This window comes from Vombatus ursinus, unplaced genomic scaffold, assembly GCF_900497805.2.
Source record: "Vombatus ursinus unplaced genomic scaffold, bare-nosed wombat genome assembly UNPS02014817.1, whole genome shotgun sequence".
NCBI classification, from domain to species: Eukaryota; Metazoa; Chordata; class Mammalia; order Diprotodontia; family Vombatidae; genus Vombatus; species Vombatus ursinus.
The window spans coordinates 1,073,850-1,096,279 of NW_020954595.1; the positions used below are offsets into that span (position 1 = coordinate 1,073,850).

The window sequence follows — 22,430 nt, forward strand, 5'->3', positions numbered from 1 at the left end:
TATATTTTCTTTCTATCTATCTATCTATCTATCTATCTATCTATCTACCTTACATGTATACACAGTATACACATTATGTACACATATATTTTCTTTCTATCTATCTATCTATCTACCTTACATATTCACCACAATTATTGGCCTGTTGCTTATACTAATGGAATGGATGTTCCTTGAGGGTAGGGCCTGTTCTTGCCTTTCTTTGCACCCTATAGGCATAGTGCCTGACACATAGTAAGTGCTTAGTCAATGCTTATTGATTGACTTGTTAACTGGTTCTCAGAACAGTCTTGGGAGGAAGGCACAATAGGTATAATTTTCCTTGTTTTACAGATAAGTAAACTGAGGCTTCAGGACTGTCACGATTCTCCCAGGGCCACACAGCTAGAACAGGGTCGTGACAAGAGCAAAGGTTTCCTGAGCCCCAGTTCTGTATGTGGCATTCTTCTCCTTGCCTATGTCATAGAAATAAATGATACTTAGGGTACTGCGGAAAGAAACCCACGGTCTGGAGGGTTTCCTGGAGAGAGTGGGCTATCAGAGGGGTGAGCATTTCTGAGTGTGCTTTCCTACGTACCTCCGTTGCCAAGCAAAAGATAAATATTAGGTGGATCTCTCACATGTGCTGGGGACCTGCCTAGGACACTCACTCAACGTGACGTTGCTGAAGGTAAAGCCGGCCACTGCCGTGGCCACGGCAAACCGGAAAATCATGTAGAGGTAGAAGTCAGGGACGAAGGCCGTGCCGATGCCAAACACAGCGACGAGAAGCAACAAGATCAGCATGGTGGGCCTGCGGCCAATCCTGGGGGGGCAACAGAGACAGGGCAGGCGCGGGTGTGAGCCTGGGGGAGCCTCCACTCTGAGGAAGATCTGACACCGGCCCTGAGGAGGCCCTCCCAAGGGAGCGATGCTAATCTTGGGCTTTCCCAGGGTGGGGAATGACCAAGGAAGGAAGCAGGCAGCTTCCTGACAGGTGAGAGAAAGAGACTTCTTACCTGTCACAGAGAGGCCCAAAGATCATCGCCCCCACGAGAAGGCCAGCCATGTACACAGACTGGGAGGTCTCCTTTTCATGCTTCCGCTCACAGACCAGGTCAAACTGAAGGGAGCAAAGGAGATTTCTGTAGGTGCTTGCAGCCCACTAGGTAGGCAGATGAAATAAGTAGCCTGCAGAGCTCGCTGACGTCTCCTTTTGCGCTGCCTTTCCCCCAACCTCGAGGCTGAAGTCCCCTGGGGTGGGGGCCGTTTGTAAGTAGCGTGAAGTGAATGAATGGTGCGGAGGGAGAGCTTCCCGGGCTACATCTTGGTGCGTCATCCTTTTAAAACCAGATGGCTCTTCTGTCTCTGCATTTTCTTTTTAAAGATCTTCCCATTCCCCCACCCAGTGAGGATTTCCCCTGTACTAAAGGATGAAAAAGAAAGCACGTGTGGTGGGGCGCAGGGGGATGTTTGGCAAAATTCACCTAAATAACAACAGAGTCTGACAGTATTTGCAGGGTCTCCAACTCTACCGGAAAGGCAAGGGTGAACGGCTCATCTCCTCCTATACACCAAGCTCGGAGATTAATTAGGATCAGATGACATTCAGCTTTGGTTTATTTTCTTGTTCTTTCAACTTACATCGTATTAGTCATTGTGTTTATAATTTTCTTGGCTCTGTGGAATTCATTTTGCCACAATTCATAGATTTAGAAGAGAAACAAGCATCTGTTTAATATCTGCTATGTGCCAGGCACTGCACTAAATACTTAACAAATATTATTTTATTTGATCTTCACAACAAGGTGCTATTATTCTTCTCATTTTACAACAGAGGAAACTGAGGCACAGGAGTGAAGTGACTTACCCAGGGTCACATAGCTACTAAGTGTCTGAAGCTAGATTCAAACTCAGCTCCACCTGACTCCAGACCCAGTGCTCTATCCTGGGCTACCTAGCTTCCGCAGAGCTAGAAGGGACCTAGATCATCTGGTCCAACCCCTTGATGTTACGGATGAGGGAACCGAGTTCCGTTGAGGTTAAGTGACCCATACAGACAGCAAGTGGCAGGATCAGAATTCGAAGCCAGGTCCATTGCCCTTTCACTTGTGCCACTCCAAGTCTTTCTGTACGGCTTCTATTCCTATGCCCCTCATCCTGGGCTCCTCGCCTCTCTTGCTCTGAAGAATAGGAGAGCTCAAAAGTCATTCGCTTCAACACTTATCCCAGCAGGAAATCCTTGTATCGCACTCCAAACAAGTGGTATCTAGCCTTTCTGTTTTGGAGCTGTCCAGTGATACGGGAACTCACTACCATTTGATTTTTGGATAACTTCCATCCTTCAATTCTACTCAATTCTACAAACACAAATGAAGCGCTTACTACTTGCTGGCTACTTTGCTAGTCACAGACAAAAACGGAACAATCCCTGTCTACAAAGAGCGTGCCCTCTACTGGGGAGAGAAATACAACATCTACATAGATGAGTAAACAGGAAGTGACTTGAGAACAGAGAGATCGTTAATAACTGGGGAACTACGAAAAGGCTTCATGAAGGAGATGCCACTTGGGCACTGAAGGATGATGATCTAGAGATGTAGAATTGATGGGGAAATGTATTCTAGAAATGGGGCTGCATGAGAAAAGGTATGGAGGTGGAAACGGGAGGTCAAGTGAGAGAAACAATTGTGGAATTAGTATTTTATTCTAGAGAGCCTTGGAAGGTTTGGGGGCAGGAATGTGGGGTGCAACGTTGTCAGGAAATTATTTTGGTAGCTACGAAGAAAATGGATTGGAGAAGGGACAGCCTAGAAGTCCAGAGACCAATCAGAAGGTCCTTATCACAGTCCAGGCAAAAGGTGATGACAGCCTGAATCACTAAGATAGTAGAGAGAAAAGGAAAGATGTAAGAGTGATTGTGGAGATCTAACCAACAGGACTTAATATGCAGACTAATTAATTGATTGATGGGCCCGTGACTGAACATATTGGGAGAGGGGAAGGAGTTAACTCTAATTTCCAGAATATGGAATCAGGGAACTGGTAGAATGGTGAGGTGGTGCCCTCAACAGAAACAGGAGTTGTTCAGAAAGCATAGGGCGGCTTGTGGGGAGCAATGAGTTCTGTTTAAAACAAAAAACAAAAAACAAAAAACAAAACTGAGTCTGAGAAGCTAATAGGCCAGCTAGGCGGAGGTGTCTGGCAGACAGCTCCCAATGTAGGATCGGCTTCCAGGAGAGAGATAGGAACTAGATCTATCTGTAACCCTAGGCTGGAAGACTCTCCTTATTGGTGAAGATTGATAATTCAATGTTCCCAGCTTTTCTGAGGTGCAGAGTTTCAAGAGTTAGAGAGACTAGGGATCTTCCCGCTTCCGGCTTCAAGAGAGAAGACATGTGGTTGCAGACTCCCTTCAGCTCCCTGAAAAGACAAATATGACTCTGGGAAGAAATCGACATGAGAGCTGGCACCTGGACCATGTCCCTAGCCCCAGTTTCCTACACTAGAGGCTTTGGGGGAGTTTCCCCGTCTGGTGAGGTCTGGGACTCCCTTTCTCAGCTGAGCTGTAACCTCATTCCCAATCGGAGAGTCCATTCACTTAATATTGTCTGGGATATATTCCCCTATGCATACTTTCTCTGATTTCAGTTTTGCTGTCAACTTGGATAAAAGAGTTTATTTGCTCTGTGTGTTTATTGTGGAGCTAGCATTTAGTGGGAAGGGAATCTAGCTTGGGGTCCTCCTTTCCCATTAAGGGATGGTGATCAGGAATGCAGGTTGAATCTAAAAATTCTTTCCCCTAGACTAATAATATTTAAGGGGGCAGACAGATCTAATTCAAGCTCAGTACCTTCTCTCTCTCTCTGAGGAGAGCAGAGTGACCAGCTTCTGGCTCCAACCTCCTGGCAGGAATGAAAGTCTCCCTTGGAGAAGGGTCGGGGAGGAGAAGAGATGCTCATTCTTCCGTCCCTGTGAGCTACGTCTAGACAGATCCATGTGGACACACATAACCTACATGAGCAACACAAAACAGCCTAACCTCCCCCCCAACTTATGTAGAGTTTTAGGAATCATCCACGCTGGGCCTAAGCCATGGGGATAACGGAATATGAGGAAGCCGATGAAATCACAAGGAGTGTGGAGAGAGAAAAGAAGAGATGAGGGTCAAATCCAGCCTCCTGGGGTGTCCTGGGGACACCTGTCTTTAAGGGTCATTATGGCAAACAGAAAAGGAGGCTGAGGAGTTGTCAGAGATAGAGGAGACTTGCAGAACCCCCAGAATGACAGATCTGGAACTGGAAGAGACTTCCAGGCCATTTAATCCAAATTCCTCATTTTTACAGATGGGGAAACTGAGGTCCAAGGAAATGGAAGTGATCCACCTATCACATGGGCACTTAGTGAATACTTGTTCATTAGTTGATTACCCAAGGTCACACAAGTAGTAAGAGTGAGAGTATTGGAATTCAGGTCTTTTGACTTTAAATGCTTAAACTGTCTGCTGGGGAGACAGATAGAACATGGGAATGAGCAAACTGGAATCAATGACCTCTAAAAACCCCTTGTGGCTCTAGACTTATGAGCCCATGACACTGTCCATGGAATCTTGGGAAATCACTTAATCGCCCTGTGCCTCAGTTTCCTCCTCTGTAAAATGAGGTTGGCTTTGACGGCCTCTGAGATCCATGATTTTCTAAGGGCACTAGAACAGGGAGGCCTGGAACAGGAATAATCTGGACTTTGGAGATCTGGCAGAGGCTGGGCTTTGCCTCCCTGCTTGGTCCTGGGGCTAACAGCTTGGCCACAGCCTGGGTTTCATCCTGCTTCCTGCTATGCTATGTGGAGGAGCTGAAAGTGACTGTTTTCTCCAGCACTATCTGCTTTCTTCCAGACAGGGCTTTATCAGCAACTTCGTGCTCTTGTTATGATAAGTGACAAGCATCTATCGCTTTGCTGAAAGTAAATGTCAAGGTGCAAAGGGAAAACATCCCCACGAGGCTGTATTAAGGCTCAGGGCTCATCGGCTAGTCACCAAGACAGTAAGCATTTATTAAGGGCTTACTGTGTGCCAGGCACTGGGCTAAACATTGGAGGATACAAAGAAAGGCAAAAGACATTCCCTGCCCTCAAGGAACTCCCATTCTAATGGAGAAGACAACATGCAAACTACGTAAAAACAAGATATAGATAGGACAGATGGAAATAATCCACAGAGACAAGATACCAGAGTTAAGGGGAACCAGGAAGGCTTCTTGTAGAACAAGGATGTCAACAATGTGGCCGCTGGGCCGTATGCAGCCCATAACACTCCTGAGACTAGCCCAAATCAGAATAAAATTAATTGGGAAATAAAGAAAAAATGCAACAAAATGCAGAAAACGTGTGGTTATAGATAACATGCGGTTTTCTAGACTCATAGGGATCCTCATGCATGATTTAGTGGCCCTGGTTTCTAGCTGAGTTGAACACCACTGCTGGAGAAGGTGGAGTTGGAACCAAGCCCCACAAGCGGCCAGGGAAGCCAGGAGATGAGCGAGGAGGGAGAGGATTCCAGGCATGAGAGACAACCAGTGAAAATTCCTGGAGTCAGGATATGGAGTGTTGTATTGAGAAATGAGGAGGAGGCCAGTGTTGCTGTATCACAGACTCCATGAGGGAAGGGGAAGGGGAGATAGAAGAAGGCTAGAAAGGGAGGAGGGGGCCCTGTTACAAAGGGCTTTGAATGCCAACCAGAGTTTTATATGTGATCATGGAGGCAATAAGGAGCCTCTGGCGTTGAATGAATGAGTGGAGTGGTGCAATATGGTTGGACTTGTGTTTTAGGAAGATGGGTTTGATGGCCAAGTGAAGGCTACATGGAGCAAGGACTTCCCAATGACTTAGTCATCAGTGTCTGAGGGGCCGGGGTCCTCTCACCAGCCTCACATGTACACTTCTTCCTCCTTGCACTTAGTGAACCTCCCAAAAAGGAGCAACCACCTTGTCTTCCAAAATCATAAAAACCACAGAACATCAGAGCTATAAGAGATCTCATAGTAATAAATAAAATAATAGCTAAAATTTATATAGCTCTTACTATGTGCCAGACACTACTCTAAGCACTTGATAGTTTCATTTGATCCTTGCAACCCTGAAGGTAGGCGCTAATTGTCACCATTATACACATGAGGAAACTGAGGCAGACAAGTTAAGTGATTTGCCCAGGGTCACAGCTAGAAAGTGTCTGAGGTCACATTTGAACTCAGATCTTCTTGACTCCAGGCCTGACATTATACACTGGACCACCCAGTTGCCCACAAATCATAGCTCCCCTTGTCCACCCTAACTGCTTCATTTTCTAAATAAAGGAACGGAACCCCAGAAATGAGAAGTGACCTGCCCAAAATTACAAAGTTAGTTAGTTGCCAGGCAGAATTTGAACTAGATCTCCCAGACCAAATGTAGGGCTCTTTCCATGGTATTGGCTCCTGACATCAGCTAAGCTGGTCCCCAAATAAGGCTGGCGACACTCAGAGTGAGGATTTATGGTTCCAGGAGAGCAAAGAACTTTTTAAGCTAGGAAAAAGCAATTGTGACAGTGGGCAAACCACCCCCCTGGACAAGTGAGCAGAAACTGGGGAGAGGCAGGGTGGTGTGGTCCATTGGAAAGAGGAAGGAAAGAAAGAAGTAAGCATTTATTGAGCACCTACTATGTGCCAGGCACTTTACAAAGATTGTCTCATCTGAGCTTTACAACAACCCTGGGAGACAGGTGCTATTATTATCCCCATTTTAAAGTTGAGGAAACTGAGGCAGGCAATGATGAAATGACCTGCCCAGGTGTAAGTTTCTGAGGCTGGATTCCAACTCAGATCTTCCTGCTTCCAAGGCCAGTGCTCTCTCTGCCGTGGCACCTAAGCTGCCTTGGACTGGGAGTCAGAGGACCTGGGTTCAGATTCTGGTTCTATCACTCATGAGGAAGTTGCATTAGATGCCCTTGAAAATACCTTGAGGCTCTAAGGTTAGGAGCCCATCTCTCAATCTCCTCAGTGTTGTTCTGGGTGCTGTCCTAGGTAGTGAGATCCAAGGACATATTTTTTAAAAAATGCAGTCTACCCCGAAGGAGCTTACATTCTATTGGGAGGAGGGGCACAGATCTTGGAGACATGGGACTTGTACGACCTTGAGCAAGATCTCTGGATCAGTTTCCTGCTCTCTAAGATGGGGGGGGATTAAATGGCCTCTTAGGTCCCTTTCAGCTCCAGATCTATCCTATGATCCCACTGGATCCCTCTCCTTAGTGTGCTGGAACAAAGATCGCTACTCCATCATGGCACCTTGGGGCTTCTGGTCATACTCTCAGTGGAAGATGTGGAGGAATACATATGGTCTTGGCCATGAATGTGAAGGTATGAGAAATATGATGACTGATTTATCTTGATTGTCTTTTGACAAAATTGATCTTCAAAAAAAAAAAAGCTTTACAAATCACTTTAAAAGATCATAGGAATGGGGCAGCTAGGTGGTGCAGTGGATAGAGCACTGACCGTGGAGTCAAGAGGACCTAAGTTCAAATTTGACTCTCAGACACTAGTTAGCTGTGTGACCCTGGGCAAGTCACTTAACCCCCATTGCCACCAAAAAAAGAAAAGAAGAGATCATAGGAGGACTGGGTAACTGCCTGAGGCTAACCTATGTGGCAGCCTGGTGAGCTTGCTTCTGGGCATGCATAATAGCGGGGAACTTCCTGTCCCCTCCCTGCTTCAGAACAGGAGCAGTTTTCCTCTCGGCTTACTTTGTGGTGACGAAAAGCCTTTTAAAGCACTGATAAGGCACAACGGAGTGCCTCCAAAAGGTCTGAGAGGGCCATCTCATTACTCTTTTCCCAAGCAAGCACTCTCTCACTCTTTTCCCTGTTCGCCAGGCAAGAACTGCTGTGAGCTACTTAACAGGGAAATGCCTCCTCTGCCTGGCCACCATTTGTCCATGACTTCATAGAGCCTCTATTTTTCCTGTTTCTGTTGTGCTAGGTGAATAGGTATCTATCAGTGAGAGTGCCCAGACAATCACTTGAATACCCATCCAAGTCATCTGAGGCCCACTGACAATTGGAGTTCCAGACATGGTGGCTACAGCATCCAGGTCCAATAAAGACCAACCTGTTTGGCCCATCCCAGAGAGGAAGCCAACTTATCTAGAAGTGAGCTGGGTGGTGACTTCACAAAAGGGAGAAAAGGACTCCCAGGGCCACCTCCTTCCAATAGCTATGTTCTGCAGCAAAACCACCTTGAGTCTACTCTCCCCAGAGACTGGGTGGGTGTGTGGAGGGGATGTCATTCTACTTTGGTCCTTGCTATATCTTCTCAGTATATATCCTTTTATAAATGCTATTTGATGGTAATTGGTTAACTGATATTGGTGAGATGTTAACTGTTTAAGTGAAACTAGGGAGCCCATCGGTAAGGGCTCATAAACCATAGGATTAGGAAACACCCTCCCTCCTAAAATTTCAGGGTTACTCCTAGAATTCTAAGAATAGAAGTAGTAGTCACTCTGCTACTCCATGAACCAAGAGAAGTAGCCCAGAGCCTGCACTAATATGATATATATATATATTTTTTTAATTTTGGACTTAAGAACTAGAATCAGAAGACATGGGTTCAAATGCTATTATCTTTGGGTTCTACTATCTGTGTGACCTTGGGCAAGTCACTCAACCTCCTTGGGTCCTGGTTTCCCCATCTGCAAAATGAGGGGCCTGGACAAGACAGTCTCTCAAGCTCCCTACAACTCTAAATAGATCTTATTCAGTAACTCATTTTAAACTCAAAACACACAAAACTTTGCTTGGCTCAGGAAATGAAGCTCACTTAGATATTCTTGGGATCTGGGCCTCTGGCTTAGCTCCCCTGGTCAGCCAACTCAGTCTAGAACTCTCGAGTTTGCTGAAAGAACCTTTGCCTGATTTCTCCTTCTCCGGTGGGCCTAAGCTGGGCTTTTCTGGCACTCCTTTGGTCTCAGAATAAGCCTATCCATTCTGTTGGGTTCCCTTGATCACTTACCTGGCCCACTTCAGATGGCTTGGTAGCCTCCCCCTCCTTCTCCTCATCCCTTCTGGTTCTAAACATTCACTGGCCTTTTCATTTCTGTTGGATGCCACTAATCTCTCCTTCCCCAGGATCTCGCCATGGGGCATTTCTTTCCTTTGATCTCTTCTGGTCTCATGCCAGACTCTAGGCCATGTGGTCACCTGTTCATCCATCAGTGCACTTCAGCCCCATCACTGACAGGGAGCATGGCAGCCAAGAAGTCATCTAGCCTCAGTGGTTTTGCTACAAAGTCACTGGAAGTGGATCAAAGCCACAGAGGGTTAATGGAAAACTAATGTTGGGGAAATTAACAAACAAGGCCAATGGGATCCTCTGATCCTAGTGAATCCTTGGCCAAAAACCCTGTTCAGTAGGATGTGTCTGAGAGGCTTTCATCTGTCACCTCTGTACTGTGTAATCCTCTTGACCACACCAAGAAACCGCTATACCTTGTTTATCCAAGGTGGTGGTGGCAGAGTGCACCCAGAACAACCCAACCTTTATCCCCTGGGGGAAGGGATCAGCAGGCAGTCCCTGAATCTGATGGAACTGGGAAAGGAGCCAGGTTGATGATGGTGCAGTCAACAGTGCTGAATGCTGTAGTCAGGAAGGATGAGGACTGAGAAAAGACCATTAGATTTGTCAATTAAGAGATCACTGGTAACTTTTCAGAGAAGAGTTGAATGAAGAGATCTAACTCTAGATTTCTAGGGTTCAAAAAGCAAATGTGAAATGAGGAAAAGATGGCAATGAGTGTAAACAACTTTTTCAACGAGTTTAGCTGAGAAAGGGAGAGAAAGATGAAGGATGATATAGGTTAAGGGGATAGTGGGGTCAAGTGAAAGTTTCTGAGGATGAGGGAAGAGTAATTATAGGTAACAGAGGAGGCTGAAGATTAAAGATGGGGGCATGGTTGTGGGACCAGTTGGCAAGATTGTGTTGGCACCAATGGGAGACCACTTATTGGGCATGCTATAATGAAGATCCCTTTCATTGGCTATATGGCCTTTGGGTTCCCTTGTAGCTCTAAGATTCTGTGATTCTGTGGATAGGGAGATACAGGGAAAGGCGAGGACAGTGTGTCTGGGAAATGAGCTCATGCTCATATAACTGAAGAAGAGGAAAGGGTTAAGCATCTCCAACTTCTTTTACTCAACAAATCCCAGAGAGCAGGGCGCAGCTGCTAATGAGGAGAAAGCAAATTGGATGCCCATGCTGTTCCCTCTTTTCCTCTACCCATTCTGGCCCTGAAGGCTTTGCCCAAGTCCCACTGCCCCCATGAAGCCTTCCAAGGCTATTGCATGGTGAAGAAATAGCAAAGTACATGACTTGTGCTCAACAGTTCTGGCTCGGTGACTGACTAGCTGTGTGACCTTGGCCAATCCAATTAAAATTTGGGTACATATTATTTACAAGACACTTTCCTTTTCTAGACCTCCATTTCCCCATCTGTAAAAGGAGAGCATCAAGGTAGATGATCAAGCCCACAGCTCTTGTCCCCCATGACTCTCCCATCTCTGTCTGGGGCACTGATGTCAATCTCCCATTCCAGTCTTTGGTCATACATCACTGCCCTGTGGCATCATTTGCTCATTCGGTGTGTCCTGCCTTTCCCACGAGGTTGTGGGATCCTTGACACCAAAGCCCAGGTTAATGAATCAACAAGCCTTATCAATTGCTACCTTTGTGCCAGGTGTGCAGCTAGGGGCTGGGGAGATGAAAATGAAATGGTCCCTGATGTTTAGGGCCGACATTCTGTAGGCTGGGAGACAATGGGAACACATAAGCATATAAAATGTGTGTAAAACAAGAGAAGGTAATGGCAGGGATGGGGAGAGTCTTGTGCAGGTGGTGGTGTTTGAACTGAGACCAGGGAGTTCAAGATGCAGAGGTGAGGAAGGATGGGGGTGTACTTAGAGGTACTAAGAATGAGGGTTTCCACATGAGGCAAGTGTGCACCAGCAGGCATTTAGAGCCCCTCCATTAGAACTAGCCATACCTTAAGACACATTTACATGGTCTCCCCAAATGTCACAGTTACAACCAACAAAATGTTACAAAGCAACACTGTATGGTCACCAGACTGGCACCCCCCAATGGGCTTTATTGCTGAGACCGAGCATTTCCTTCTCCCTTTCCCTCCCAAACAGCTTGCTCCTGCCTAATATTTGTATCCACCAATTTACCCTGCATATATACACCTTGTGTCACCAAGAGCAGACCTCTTAGACTGGGAGCTTCTCTGAGGGTAGGGATCTTTTTTTGCGCACAGTAGACACTTAAATACTTGTGAGTTGACACTGACCAAGGTCCCGTGAAGTGAAGAAATCCCCAAAGGTCAGCATGTGGAGGTTTCTCCTGGTTTTGTGGACCTCAGTTTGAGGTTTTTTTAAATAGCTGGAGAGATGCCTGTAGATTCTCTCGAGTTCCAATCTATAGGCCAGGATCCTCACTCCAGAGTCAAGAAATCCCCCTGAAATCATTCCCTGTTCTTTCCTCCCTCATTCCGGCCCCTGATGAAGAGTTAACTCTTCTTGTTAAGATCAAGCCCTCACCTTGTGCCCCTGACCCCACGCTCCCCATCTCTTGTAGTGGCTTACACCACCAATTATGATTCTCCCTATCTATGGTCTTCCCTGCTGCCCCCAAACATGCCTGTGTCCCTTCCACCCTCATTTTACAGAGGAGGACACTGAGGCTCAGGGAGGCTGATCTGTCCAAGGGCACACAGAAAGTAAGTGGAATTTGCTCTTTTTTTCTCCGACTCGTCTGGCCATTCTTTCAGGTCTCATCCCCAACCACGTTCCCAAAGACTCTGTCCTTGGTCCTTCTTTCTGTGAGAGCTTCACATCAGCGCCCAAGAGTTCACTTGTTATCTCTATACAGTAACACCCAGCTTTATGCATCTGACCCCAGTCTCTACCAAGGCAGATCATGCTCCCGGTGCTTTCCATGTTTCAGCCCGGACAGGGCTCCACCCTCTTCTGCTGTGCTCGCTTGGGTCTCCTCACCTCTTGGTGAAGCAGGGAGAGCAAAGAGTTCTGGGGTGATGTAATCACCCTTTAAAGACTATGCCTGGCACACAGCAGGTGCTTAAGAAATGTTTACTGAATGGATGAAACCATATTTATGTGAGAAATCCTGCTGAGAGTTTCCCCCCAATCTTGTCCGGCTTCCTCATCAGCTAAGTCTTGACCTGGTTTTGTTTTCTCTATTTGAGCAGAATCCCTGGTTCCCCCTCCTCCCGAGTTTAGCTGGGTACAATGAACGATAAGCTTTACATTCCCAGGTCTCCATAGCAGCCGCCCCAGATGCATCTGCCCTTTGGTCTTCCTGCAGGGGTCTTAGCCTCTTTTGTATCCTGGATGCCTTTGGCCATATTTTAGTAGTTGGAATACTAGCAATTGAAAAAGCTAGCTCTTCTGGGACCACTGGAGGGCAGATCTGTATTAAATCAGGGGGAAAAGAACTTCTAATAATCATTCTTCTCCCCAAAGAGGAACCATTGACTCTAGAGGCCAGGATCCTCACTCCAGCACTGGCAGGGCCTGGGAGACTGTCTAGTCTAACCCCTTCCTTTTCCAGATTAAGAACAAGCCCAGAGAAATAAAATGACCAGTCCAAGGTCACACAGGTGACCAGAGTCAGGGCTGGCATCTGAATCTAGGTCCTCCGGGGAACCACCAGACGGCAGCTTGTCTCAGACAGAGAGCAGGCACCCTCCAAGGTGGCCTCGGAGGACTTTCTAGCTCCAATAGTGAGTGCAGCATGGTTCTCTGGTATTTGCAAATTAAAAACTAAGAATGAGGCGTGATTGGGACCTTGAGCTGGGTCTCCTCTACCACATGAACATTCTCATCTACTAAGAGTGGAAAAGACTGTGCTAAGTGCTTATACTTTACAAATATTACCTCATTTGATCCTCCCAACAACCCTGCCAGGTAAATGCTGTTATTAACTCTAGAGTTCCTCAGTAGAGGAACTTGAGACAAATAGAGGCTAAGTGACTTTTCCAGGGTCACAGTGAATCCGTGTTTGAACTTAGGCCTTCCTGACTCCAGGTACAAGTGCTCTATCCACTGAGCCACCTAGCTGCCCCATTATACAAGTGGAAAGATCACCATCCCGTCAAGGGAAGGGAGAGAAGGAGGGATGGGGATATGAATGGGGCTGAATTGGGAGTGTGAGGCAGATGCAGCCAGACAGAGGATGAGGGCTAATTACAGAAGCTTCTGAATGCCTGGCTGACCCCCGTAGCACACAGATGCTTAGGGAATTTACAAAAAGCCACACTCCTCAGGGGTGGGGAGAGAAGGCATCCCTGGGACCTGCTAATTCCCATCCCTCTAAGACTGTATTTGGGACTCAGGGGGGCTTAACCCATTGTGGTATGGGAGTCATCCCATCCTGGGAAGCCTCTGAGATGACAGGAGGTGGGTGTTTAACCCAGAAATGGCCAAGCATTCATGACTAGTCAATGCCAGCTCTTTTTGGTAAGTCACATCACCTGGATGGCCCTATTCTCCTCTGGGAGGGATTTGGATGAGATGGACTCACTCTCAAGGTTCTTTCAGCTCTACTTCTCTGATCTGAGGGTTACCAGGAAGCCTTGTCCTTTCAGGTGGATCCCCACTGGGACACCACCAGTTTAAGGCTGCCTTGCTGGACTGGCTTATGGTCCTGACCATCACAGAATTCAAGACAACTCAAATGGCAAACCCTTGTGCGCCTAACCTCATGCCAGGCTACAGCGTACCGGAGAAATGAGGAAAAGATGCCTCCCGCTCCCCAGAGACACAGGACACACACGAGAAAGGCTCGAGACAGACAGAAAGCACCAACATCACCTAGACCTATGTAGGTTAGTGAATGTTTAATCTCTGAATGCTTTCTACCTCCTGGTGCCCCAGGACCCCTTCTCTGCACTGCCTTGAGGCATGAGCAAAGGAAACCAAGCATGGTAGCCAAGAGGAGTCGGGGGAATTGGGATGGGTCGGGACACGCCTGTAAAGAGCAGTAGCATCTCTGCTCCGGAGATCAGGGCTGGACTAGAGAATCTCTGAAGTTCTCTTCCTCTGAGGCTACGATTCTGGGGCTGTACATGCAGATAACTGAGCGTTAACTGTGATCTGAGGAGCAGCCCACAAAGTCACCGCAGAAAGGAAGCTTCTGCCTCTGGTCTGGGGCAGAGTGCAAGGAAAGATGGTCGGAAAAGCAGGACCGAACAACCACCGAGGACAAAAATGCCAGGCCAGGGGAGGAGAGGGACAAGCGGCGCTCAAGCTAAGGTTAGTCAATGAGTTTGGGAAAGGGCTGGGACGAAGAGCCCAAGGTAAGATGGCTCCTCTGCAGGGGAAAGGAGATCCTGGGGCTGTGCCCCAAAACAGACCGGCCCCAAGCCCAAGGATCTAGGCCTTCAGACCCACAGCTGGCCCCTCCCCTTAAGGAAGGGCCCAGGAGACAGGTGTCAATGACTTGGGCGGGTCCCCCAACTCAAATTAATCCAGGGGAAGGTCTTTCCACATCCACTATAACAGACTCCAAGAATCACAGCATTTAGGGTGCCTAAGGGATCCCAGATCATAAGTCCAACCCCCTCCCATTTTACAGATGAGGAAAGTAGACCCAGAGAGGATGCTCTGCCCAAGGGCACCAGGCAGTAGACAGCAGGGCCGGGACTCAAGCCCAGGGAGGCAGGCAGTAGAGATAGATAGGATCAGACAGAGAGGGGCAGACAGCAGGAGACTCCACCTCATTTTCCAGGGAGAGCGGCTTCTTTTCTGGGTACTCCCAGCCCTCCTGGCAAGACTGCGTGTCATTGAGGCCGTACTGGTAGATGTCATCGAGGCTCCAGCCTTCTGGGGGTGGTGCATACATGAGGCAGGACTCAAAATCACCAGTCTCAGTCCTAGGCACACTGAGATTCAGCCTCTCCTCAGCGGTCAGGTTCAGCCCATAGTTCTGGACCCAGCGAGCAGGGGCACAGTGGTGGGGCTCGTCCAAAACCATGAAGACCTGGGCAAACATGTAGTAGGCTATCAAGAAGTTGGGGATGCACATTAGGATGATGAGCCGGATCTGGAAGGCCCTGAAGCCCCCAATCTCAGCCAGGACCTGGGCAAAGTCAACAGCCATCGTCAGCTCTGCTCCACTCTGCTCCACTCGACTTTTCTGAGGCCCAGCCCAGGAGTGTCTGGTTATATTGGCAACAGTGAATGCCTTTAATGTTTAATCTGACCTAGGTTAAGCCTTATCAGCACCCACTTACAAAACCAGGGTGGCCTCAGCGAAGTGGCCAGGGATGGGAGCTGGAGAGAGTGATGGGAGAGGCAGAGGTTAGGGCCAAGGGGGTCGAGCTAAGGGGAGAGGAGGGAGGCGATTCCTGGGTACAACGAAGCACAGCCTGGAAGGGAGGGGCAGTGGGGTAGTAGGAAAGCCCAGGGCTGGATACACACACACAGACACATTAAGCCCCACATGCAGGGACCACAGGCCTGGTGGGATGAGTGTTGGGGGACGGGTGCCTCAGTCAAGAAGCCACAAGGGGATTTGTTACCTAAAAACACCCAGGGGCTTTTGGAGAGACTGGAGGAAAGTCTGGATGAATGCACAATGGGACTGTGGCCTAAGCCTTCAGGACTCCCAGCGTAACTTTAGACTATGCCCTCCACTTCACCAGGAAGTCTGCCCCCATCCATAGCCTCATCCGCCTCACCAACACAAGGTGCGGTATTTATAATCCCATTAATCCTGAACCCACACTCCACTTGCTGTTCAGGCTTTTAGCGCTCTCAACCCTGATCCAGGGCCTAGTGCTCCTGATGCTGACATCTCTCCAACCCTTCATCACGTCTGGAGCACAGGGGCCTCCCTGGGCTGAACTGATGGACACCAAAGTCACACTGAATAGAAACAGAGCACGTCAGAGGCAGAAAGCGGCTCAGAGACGCAGCCTAAGAACACAGACTGGGAGCAGGAAGGGACCTTGAAGGGTGTTACAGCTGAGGAGACCGAGGCCCAAGGGATCTCCACTGTGCTGGCTGCCACCGAGCCATCCAACGCTTTCCCTAACAGATGAGGAAGCTGACGCTCAGAGAGCCCAAAGGAGCAGAGCTGGGACCCAAACTACCCACTAGCTCTGCGCCCCTTGCTTCCTCAGGCCCGTGACCCTCCAGGCACTGGTGCTGGGGATCTTGGACTGAGAGCAGGAAGGAACCTCAGAGGAGGAATCCAACCCTAGCTGTCTGCGGATGAGGAAATGGAGGCCCAGACAGGTGCAGTTCCTTGGCCAATGCCACCCAGGTAGCAACTGGCAGACAAGATTTGAACTTGGGTCCTCTGATTCCCAATGTAGCCTTCGTTTGGGGCACAACAAGAGAGAACTCTGGCTAAAACCTCAAACCTGACTTGGCAACTCTGGACAGAAGGAGCCGCTCCCTCCTCCCCCTCCCCCCCCCATCAGTCCCTGGGGGCGACCACAAACTGGTACCTTCAGCCCAGTCTGAGGGCCTGCTTCCCCGGCCCCACCACGCTGGACACAGGCCAGAGAAGCGGCACAAGCAGACCTGGAGCCTGGGCCTCTCCCCACCTGCCTCCAGCAGCGCTCTGCTACAAGAAAGAGCCCCAGCCATGACCCCGGACGATTTGTTCTTTATTGATTAAAAACAAGGGGAACGTGCAGTAAGATACAAAGTCAAAAAAAAAGGGAACGGCTGAATATTTTACATCTTTTGTTGTTTAGCGTCCACAACGGTGCGAGGAGCCTCCGTGTATTCCTACAGCGTTGTTCTAGTTCTCCGAGGAGTGACTAAACGAGTATGAGCTGGCTCTAAGTTGGGTTCAGAAGTTAACAACCACAAAACCCCAAACAAATCCATTAGCCGTGTTAGACAAACCCTCCATCCCATGATTAGCATTGGCACTTATTCTGGGCCTCACAGAAGCAAATGCCCTCGTGCTGCCCCCCCATCCCAGCCTGGCTACCTTGGGTCTGACACCCGGAGCCCCGCAGGCCACGAAGAAGGGCTCTTCCCAGCCAGCCGGGGTCTGGGAGAAGGAGCCACTGTCCTCCTGGGCAGTTTCCATCCTACAGTTTCTCAGCACCACCACACAATCAAATCAACGGAGGCATGAGTGCACGCCCAAAGAAAAATAAGAATAATACTGTCCTGGGGCTTGCTAGCTTGTCTCCCTAGGTCTCAGTGGGGCAAAATCAATTTTCTAAAATAAGACAAAAATAGCCCACTTCCTACCTTCTCAACTCACTACATGGAATTTCTGTAGCAGCTTGAGGCGCCTGGGGATGTAAGGGCATCAGGAGCAGGGGCCGGCTGGCCTCCTGCCTTCCCCTAGCACACTCCCGTACAGAAAGCTAACCAGAGAGAAAGCATCACTCAGCCGGCTTTACGATGAAGGAGGTTACTATGGGACTGCTGGAAGCCAAACTGCATGCTTGGACCAAAGAACCTCACTCTCTGCCCTCCCCCACACCTCAAACTCATCCAGATCCCCCCGCCCCCCCCCCCCCCCCGTGGGTCCCTCCGTTTCACTGCTGCTGAGGTCTCCAACTCTCATCAGATCTGTCCCTTCCCCACCCCACCCCACCCCCCATCCCAACTTGGCAAAGGCTGAAAGGGGGCAAAGGAACTCCAAGGCTCACAGGAACGTGCTGGAAGAAATCATTCGAGCTGGGGAGCCTTCAGAGAGGCCACAGGGAGCTCCAGCTTGGTAATTAGAAGGCTCGGTAATCTGAACACCAGGATGGTCTCTAGTCACCTGCAGAGGGCAGCCCCCCCCAGCCTCTCCACATCAGGGAAAGGCAAAGGTGGGCCAGCGATTGCAGGGAAAACTCCCCCACAGCCAATAACAGGATATGAAGGCCAGCTGTGAAATTGTAGAAGAAAAACCCCAACCCCATAGATTCCTCCCACATTGTATTACAAGTGTCTCATTTATATGATTTCTGTAGAAATCCAAACCAACACTGTCTCCTCCTGAACCCTCACTGTCCTGGGCACATCTCAAAGCAAGGCTGAGTTGGTGGAGGGGTCTGGGTACAGGCGGGGGGCTGGAGGCAGGCCAGACTGGCCTGAGAATCATGACTCTCCTTTATTGCTGTGAAAGCCTCAGCCTTGTTCCACACAGACCCTTTCCCTCACCACTGAGAGGGTCAAACTCACAGGAGAAAAGATGTTGGGATCAAGGGGAAGTTTCTTTTAATTTTATTTAAGTGGTGAAAATCACCACTTTTCCAATGACAGAAGTAATGACTTGCTTGTCATCACTCTGGGGAAAAGTAACCCGAGGGTGTCTAGGAACTGGGCCAGAGGTCCTCCCCACTCTGCCCAACCTCCCCCACCCAAGCTGACGCTGGGCAGGGGGCCCAGGGCGCGTCCTCAGGAAGCAGCCACCTGGGAGGGCGCGGCGGATGAGCCTCGGGAAAATTCTCGAGAATGTGAGCAATAAAACTGGAACATTTTAGGCCAATGACATTAGAAACTGTGCTTATGATGTCCTTATATTGGCTGCTAGGAGTTACACTGGGACCAAAGGAAAGAGCCGGCAGTTAAATCCTCTGGCATCCGGCTGACCAATCTTCCGTGGCTATAGTGCGGCCAGTCCCCTCATCTGGTGCGGATGTGCCCGATGACAAGGAACACCAGCTGGGCACCCCACGGGGCTGGAAGAAACAGGGCCTCGCGCTCCGTGGCATTTGTCAAGTAAGGCAAGAAGAGAGCGGCAGGCCCAGCCACGGGCATCCGTCCGAGCGTCTGAGGCAGGGCCCGGCGCGGCGTGTGCAGTCATCAGCTTACAAACGGAGCGTGTCACGGCAACTTTGGTGAGCTGATGCCAGACAGTGGTGATCTGACGGGGCAGGGGGAGGGCAGACCCGGGTTCTTTGGCAGTAGTGAATTTTAGGCCAACAGAGCGATAGAAACATGATGAGTGGGTTCTCCGTGGGGAAGCTTCCTCTGCGCCCGAGGTTTAGCTGATGCTGAGCTGTGCAAATCCTATAAGTTTGCTGTCGTCGGGAATATCTGAACCTTCAACGCCAGATGCCTGAGGACCAAATAGAGGAGAGTCTGGCTATTGGGGGGCACCATCACCGAACTCGAGGCAGCAGTGAGAACTAACCTAAGACCTGGAGAGAAGTTCGGCCAAGGTGTGGGCTGCTGGGGGAACGGGAGGGGATCAAATGCAACTGTCCCTTCAAAGAGAGATGGGGGCAGAGCCTAAGGCTCACGTGTTCAGGAAAAGACGGCCCCTGAGGGGGAGAGTTCTGAGGAGACCAAGGCGAGGAACTGGGCTGTGCGGAGTCACTCAGTGCTCTTCCCTGAGAGCAGCAGGGAAATGGTTTGGGGAAGGGGGCTCTGGGGAGAAGCAGCAGAGGCCTCCACGAGGGAAACCCCGTCCTCTGCAGGAGCTCAGTATTCTCACAACCCCGCTAGGGAGGGTGGCTGCAGGACGACAGGGACTACGCTATAAAGCAAGACAACTTTATACAGAGAGAGGGAGGGAGGAGGAAGGAGGGAGAGAGGAGGGACGGAAAAGGGAGGAAGGAAGAAAGGACGGAGAAGGAAGGGAGGAGGGAGGGAGGGAGGAATACCAGCTTGAAAGTGACAGAGCGATTGGACTGGGGTTCTTCCACAATTTTCTGCAAATTAGCTGCCACTGTAATCACACAAAGAAAAAATGTTAGGCCAAGCAGTTCCACGCTCCCCACCAAACCAGAACCAGCCTCGGTCAAGCAGCCAAAGGCCACCCTCCTCACGCCCCTCTCAGAGCGGCACCAAAGCTGCAGCAACCCCAGCTGTGCTGAGTCACACGGAGGGGTCTCAGCCTCCGAAAAGCCGGACGGTGCTCGTGGCGGGGGCTGGAGAAGCCTCTGGTCCAGAACAACGCTGCCAGGCAGACGGCCTGCCTGAGGAGCCCCCGCCCCACCTTCTTCCCTCCCGTTCCCTAGGCCGCGTCTCTGCTGGTCCTGATCCACTTGCAGAACCATGATGCTGATGGCATCTGGGTTTCCAGTCAGGCCTCCTCCACCACAGGCCGGACACTTCCAAACTCATTTCCACCTGTGACTTTGCTAGGGTTTGGTCAGGCTGGTCTCCCATAGGCCCCCAGGGCTGTGTTCATTTAATAGCACGATGGCTTAGCATAAACAGCTGTAAGAGGGTCTGTCTGGGACTGTCCCCAAGCACCCAATGAAGGCTGTGCTGACTTCCAGGCTAGCTATCTATTTCCTTGCAGACACACAGGCAGGTGCACGCTCGTGTGCGCGCACGCACGCTGATGCGCACACACACAAGCAGAGCAGGACAAAGTTACCTATGACTAGGTCTCTGCCATCCACGAGGCCGGCAGAGATGAGTTCCTGTGACACGCCATCGGCTGTATCTGTGAAGACAAGAGGAGGAGACGGTGCTCCGCTGACTGCCCAAGCACAGGCTCTGGGGCAGAGCGGCCCGCCCAGAGCGCCAGGGCGCAAGCTGCTCTGATGAGACCATCGCTCCCAGCAAGAGCCCAAAGGAGTGAACATCCCACGGGTTCTCCAAAGGCAAAACAAGGTCCAGTCAGAAAGACACATTCCAGGTCATTAAAAAGGAGAAAACTCTAAAGATCAAGGAGGAGCAGCGGTGGGGATGCTAGGACAATCGATCGAATGGAGCCTGGGGGCCCACCAAGACCCTCTCCTTCCACCAGGAGCCTCCAGAGAGTGGCAGGATGGCAAAGCAGAGGGGGCTCTGAATGGCCAAGTCAGTCACTGGAGTCTGCTGCCCACAAGCTGGGTGAGGACCTCAGGGCCCATCTGGCACTGCTCTCTGTGCCTCTTCCAGTCTAGAAGACGGCTGATTCCAGGCTGTGAAGGGTTTCCATGCCAAAGAGAGAGCACAGACTTGGTCCCAGAGGCAACAGGGACTCAGTGGTGCTTCCTAGGCAGGGCAGCGCTCACCCGGGCTGACTCGGCAGGGTCACAATTGCATTGTCATCATATAAACTGGGTAGCTGTGTGGAAGGTGGGCTGGAGGGAGAGTCAACAGACGCCTAGACCTGGGGGGTTGTTGAGAGTAGAGGGAAGTGGTGAAGGATGAGATGTTCAATGGGATTTGGCAAATGAATGGATGTGGGGGATAAGGGGAAAGAAGTCAGGAACCTGAATGACTGCAAAGATGGTGGCGAACTCCACAGAGAAAGAGAAGTTAGGAACAAGAGTGTCATGGTTTTTTTGGGGGGGGAGGGTGAGATAATGATCTCCACTTTGTATTTCCTGAGTCTGAAATGTCTATGGGGCAGCCAGGTGGGAAGATCCAGCAGGCTGGTGATATGGAATTATAGCTTAGAAGACAGATAAGGGCTAGACATGGAAATGTGGAACTGCCTGGACGGAGGTGAGAACTGAATCCATGGGAGCCGATGAGTCACGAAGAGAGAGGCTACGGAGGGAGGGCCTAGGACATAGCCATGTGGAAGCAGAGGAGCCTGAGGAAGCCTGGTCAGACAGTAAGGAGAACCAAGAGAGCATGGAATCATGAAAATCCAGGGAAGACTGCCTGTCCAGGAAGAGGAAGCGACAGGGTCAGAATCCAGAGAGAAGTAAGGAAGAGAAAGGGCCATTAGGAGAGCCATCCTGGGTGACCCAGAGACACCAGTTTAGTTGAGTGATGGGACTAAAAGGGGATGAGAAGGGAAGGGGAACGCAGCCCCCAAGCTCCCCCGGGGCCACTCTCAGACCACAGGCCATGCTCTTCCCCCTGGAGCCCCTCTGCTCCTCCAACGAGAGCACAGAAGCTTCTCCACTCCGGTTTGTTTTCTCTTTTCAAAGAAAATGCTCTTTGAACTGGGAAGGATAAAGAAAGAATGTTTGTCAGATCTGGGAAACACCAGATAAGCGAAGAGACGTTCAGGCAGCATCAAGCTGAACAGCAGAACAGGCCAAACTGCATCCTCAAGTACATAAAGCAGCGGCTGTCGGTCAAGTGAGGTCGATGAGCTTTGATTAAACATCCCTCACACGTCAGACCCTGGCGGTGGGCTGCTGTGATTGCTGGTGATCTCTGAAACATCTTGGAGAAGGAGGACGGCTCCAGAACACAGGGTCAGACCAGTGAGCTTCAGTGTGACACACTAGTAGATGGGGCTATCTCAGCTCTGAGAAGGTGAGGCGCGTGTCTCCTCAGGAATATACCCCATCCCACAAGATGTGTCCCTTTGGAACCAGCTTGCAGACAAAGTACCCTCAGATTTCAGCCAAGCTCTTGAGCAAGTGTGCTACGTGTGTGCAGGGAAGGAGGAGAGGGCAGGCAGCTGGATCTGGAGCACTGGCCACAGGACCAGATCCCAAAGAACGAGAGAGAGAGAGAGAGAGAGAGGGAGAGAGAG

General features: G+C 50.0%; 2 protein-coding genes across 3 annotated transcripts in view; both read right to left on the bottom strand.

Annotated features, from left to right (window-relative positions):
• Nucleotides 1-15,185, bottom strand: part of LOC114023216 (solute carrier family 22 member 13-like) — a 22,163-nt gene extending 6,978 nt beyond the window's left edge. The window contains exons 1-3 of the mRNA XM_027835756.1: nt 14,802-15,185; nt 999-1,102; nt 651-805 (exon numbers count right to left, since the gene is read on the bottom strand). Of these exons, the coding sequence (XP_027691557.1) occupies nt 651-805; nt 999-1,102; nt 14,802-15,185 (643 nt within the window). The remainder of the gene's footprint in view (nt 1-650; nt 806-998; nt 1,103-14,801) is intronic.
• Nucleotides 15,186-17,650: 2,465 nt separating this feature from the next.
• The window catches only part of OXSR1 (oxidative stress responsive kinase 1), a 98,462-nt gene continuing 93,682 nt past the window's right edge, over nt 17,651-22,430 (bottom strand). Inside the window, exons 16-18 of one of the 2 annotated variants that reach the window (XM_027835787.1) lie at nt 20,379-20,447; nt 19,657-19,721; nt 17,651-19,109 (exon numbers count right to left, since the gene is read on the bottom strand). In XM_027835787.1, coding sequence (XP_027691588.1) covers nt 19,035-19,109; nt 19,657-19,721; nt 20,379-20,447 — 209 coding nt within the window. In that variant the 3' untranslated portion in view covers nt 17,651-19,034. The remainder of the gene's footprint in view (nt 19,110-19,656; nt 19,722-20,378; nt 20,448-22,430) is intronic. The other variant, XM_027835788.1, reaches the window with a different exon arrangement.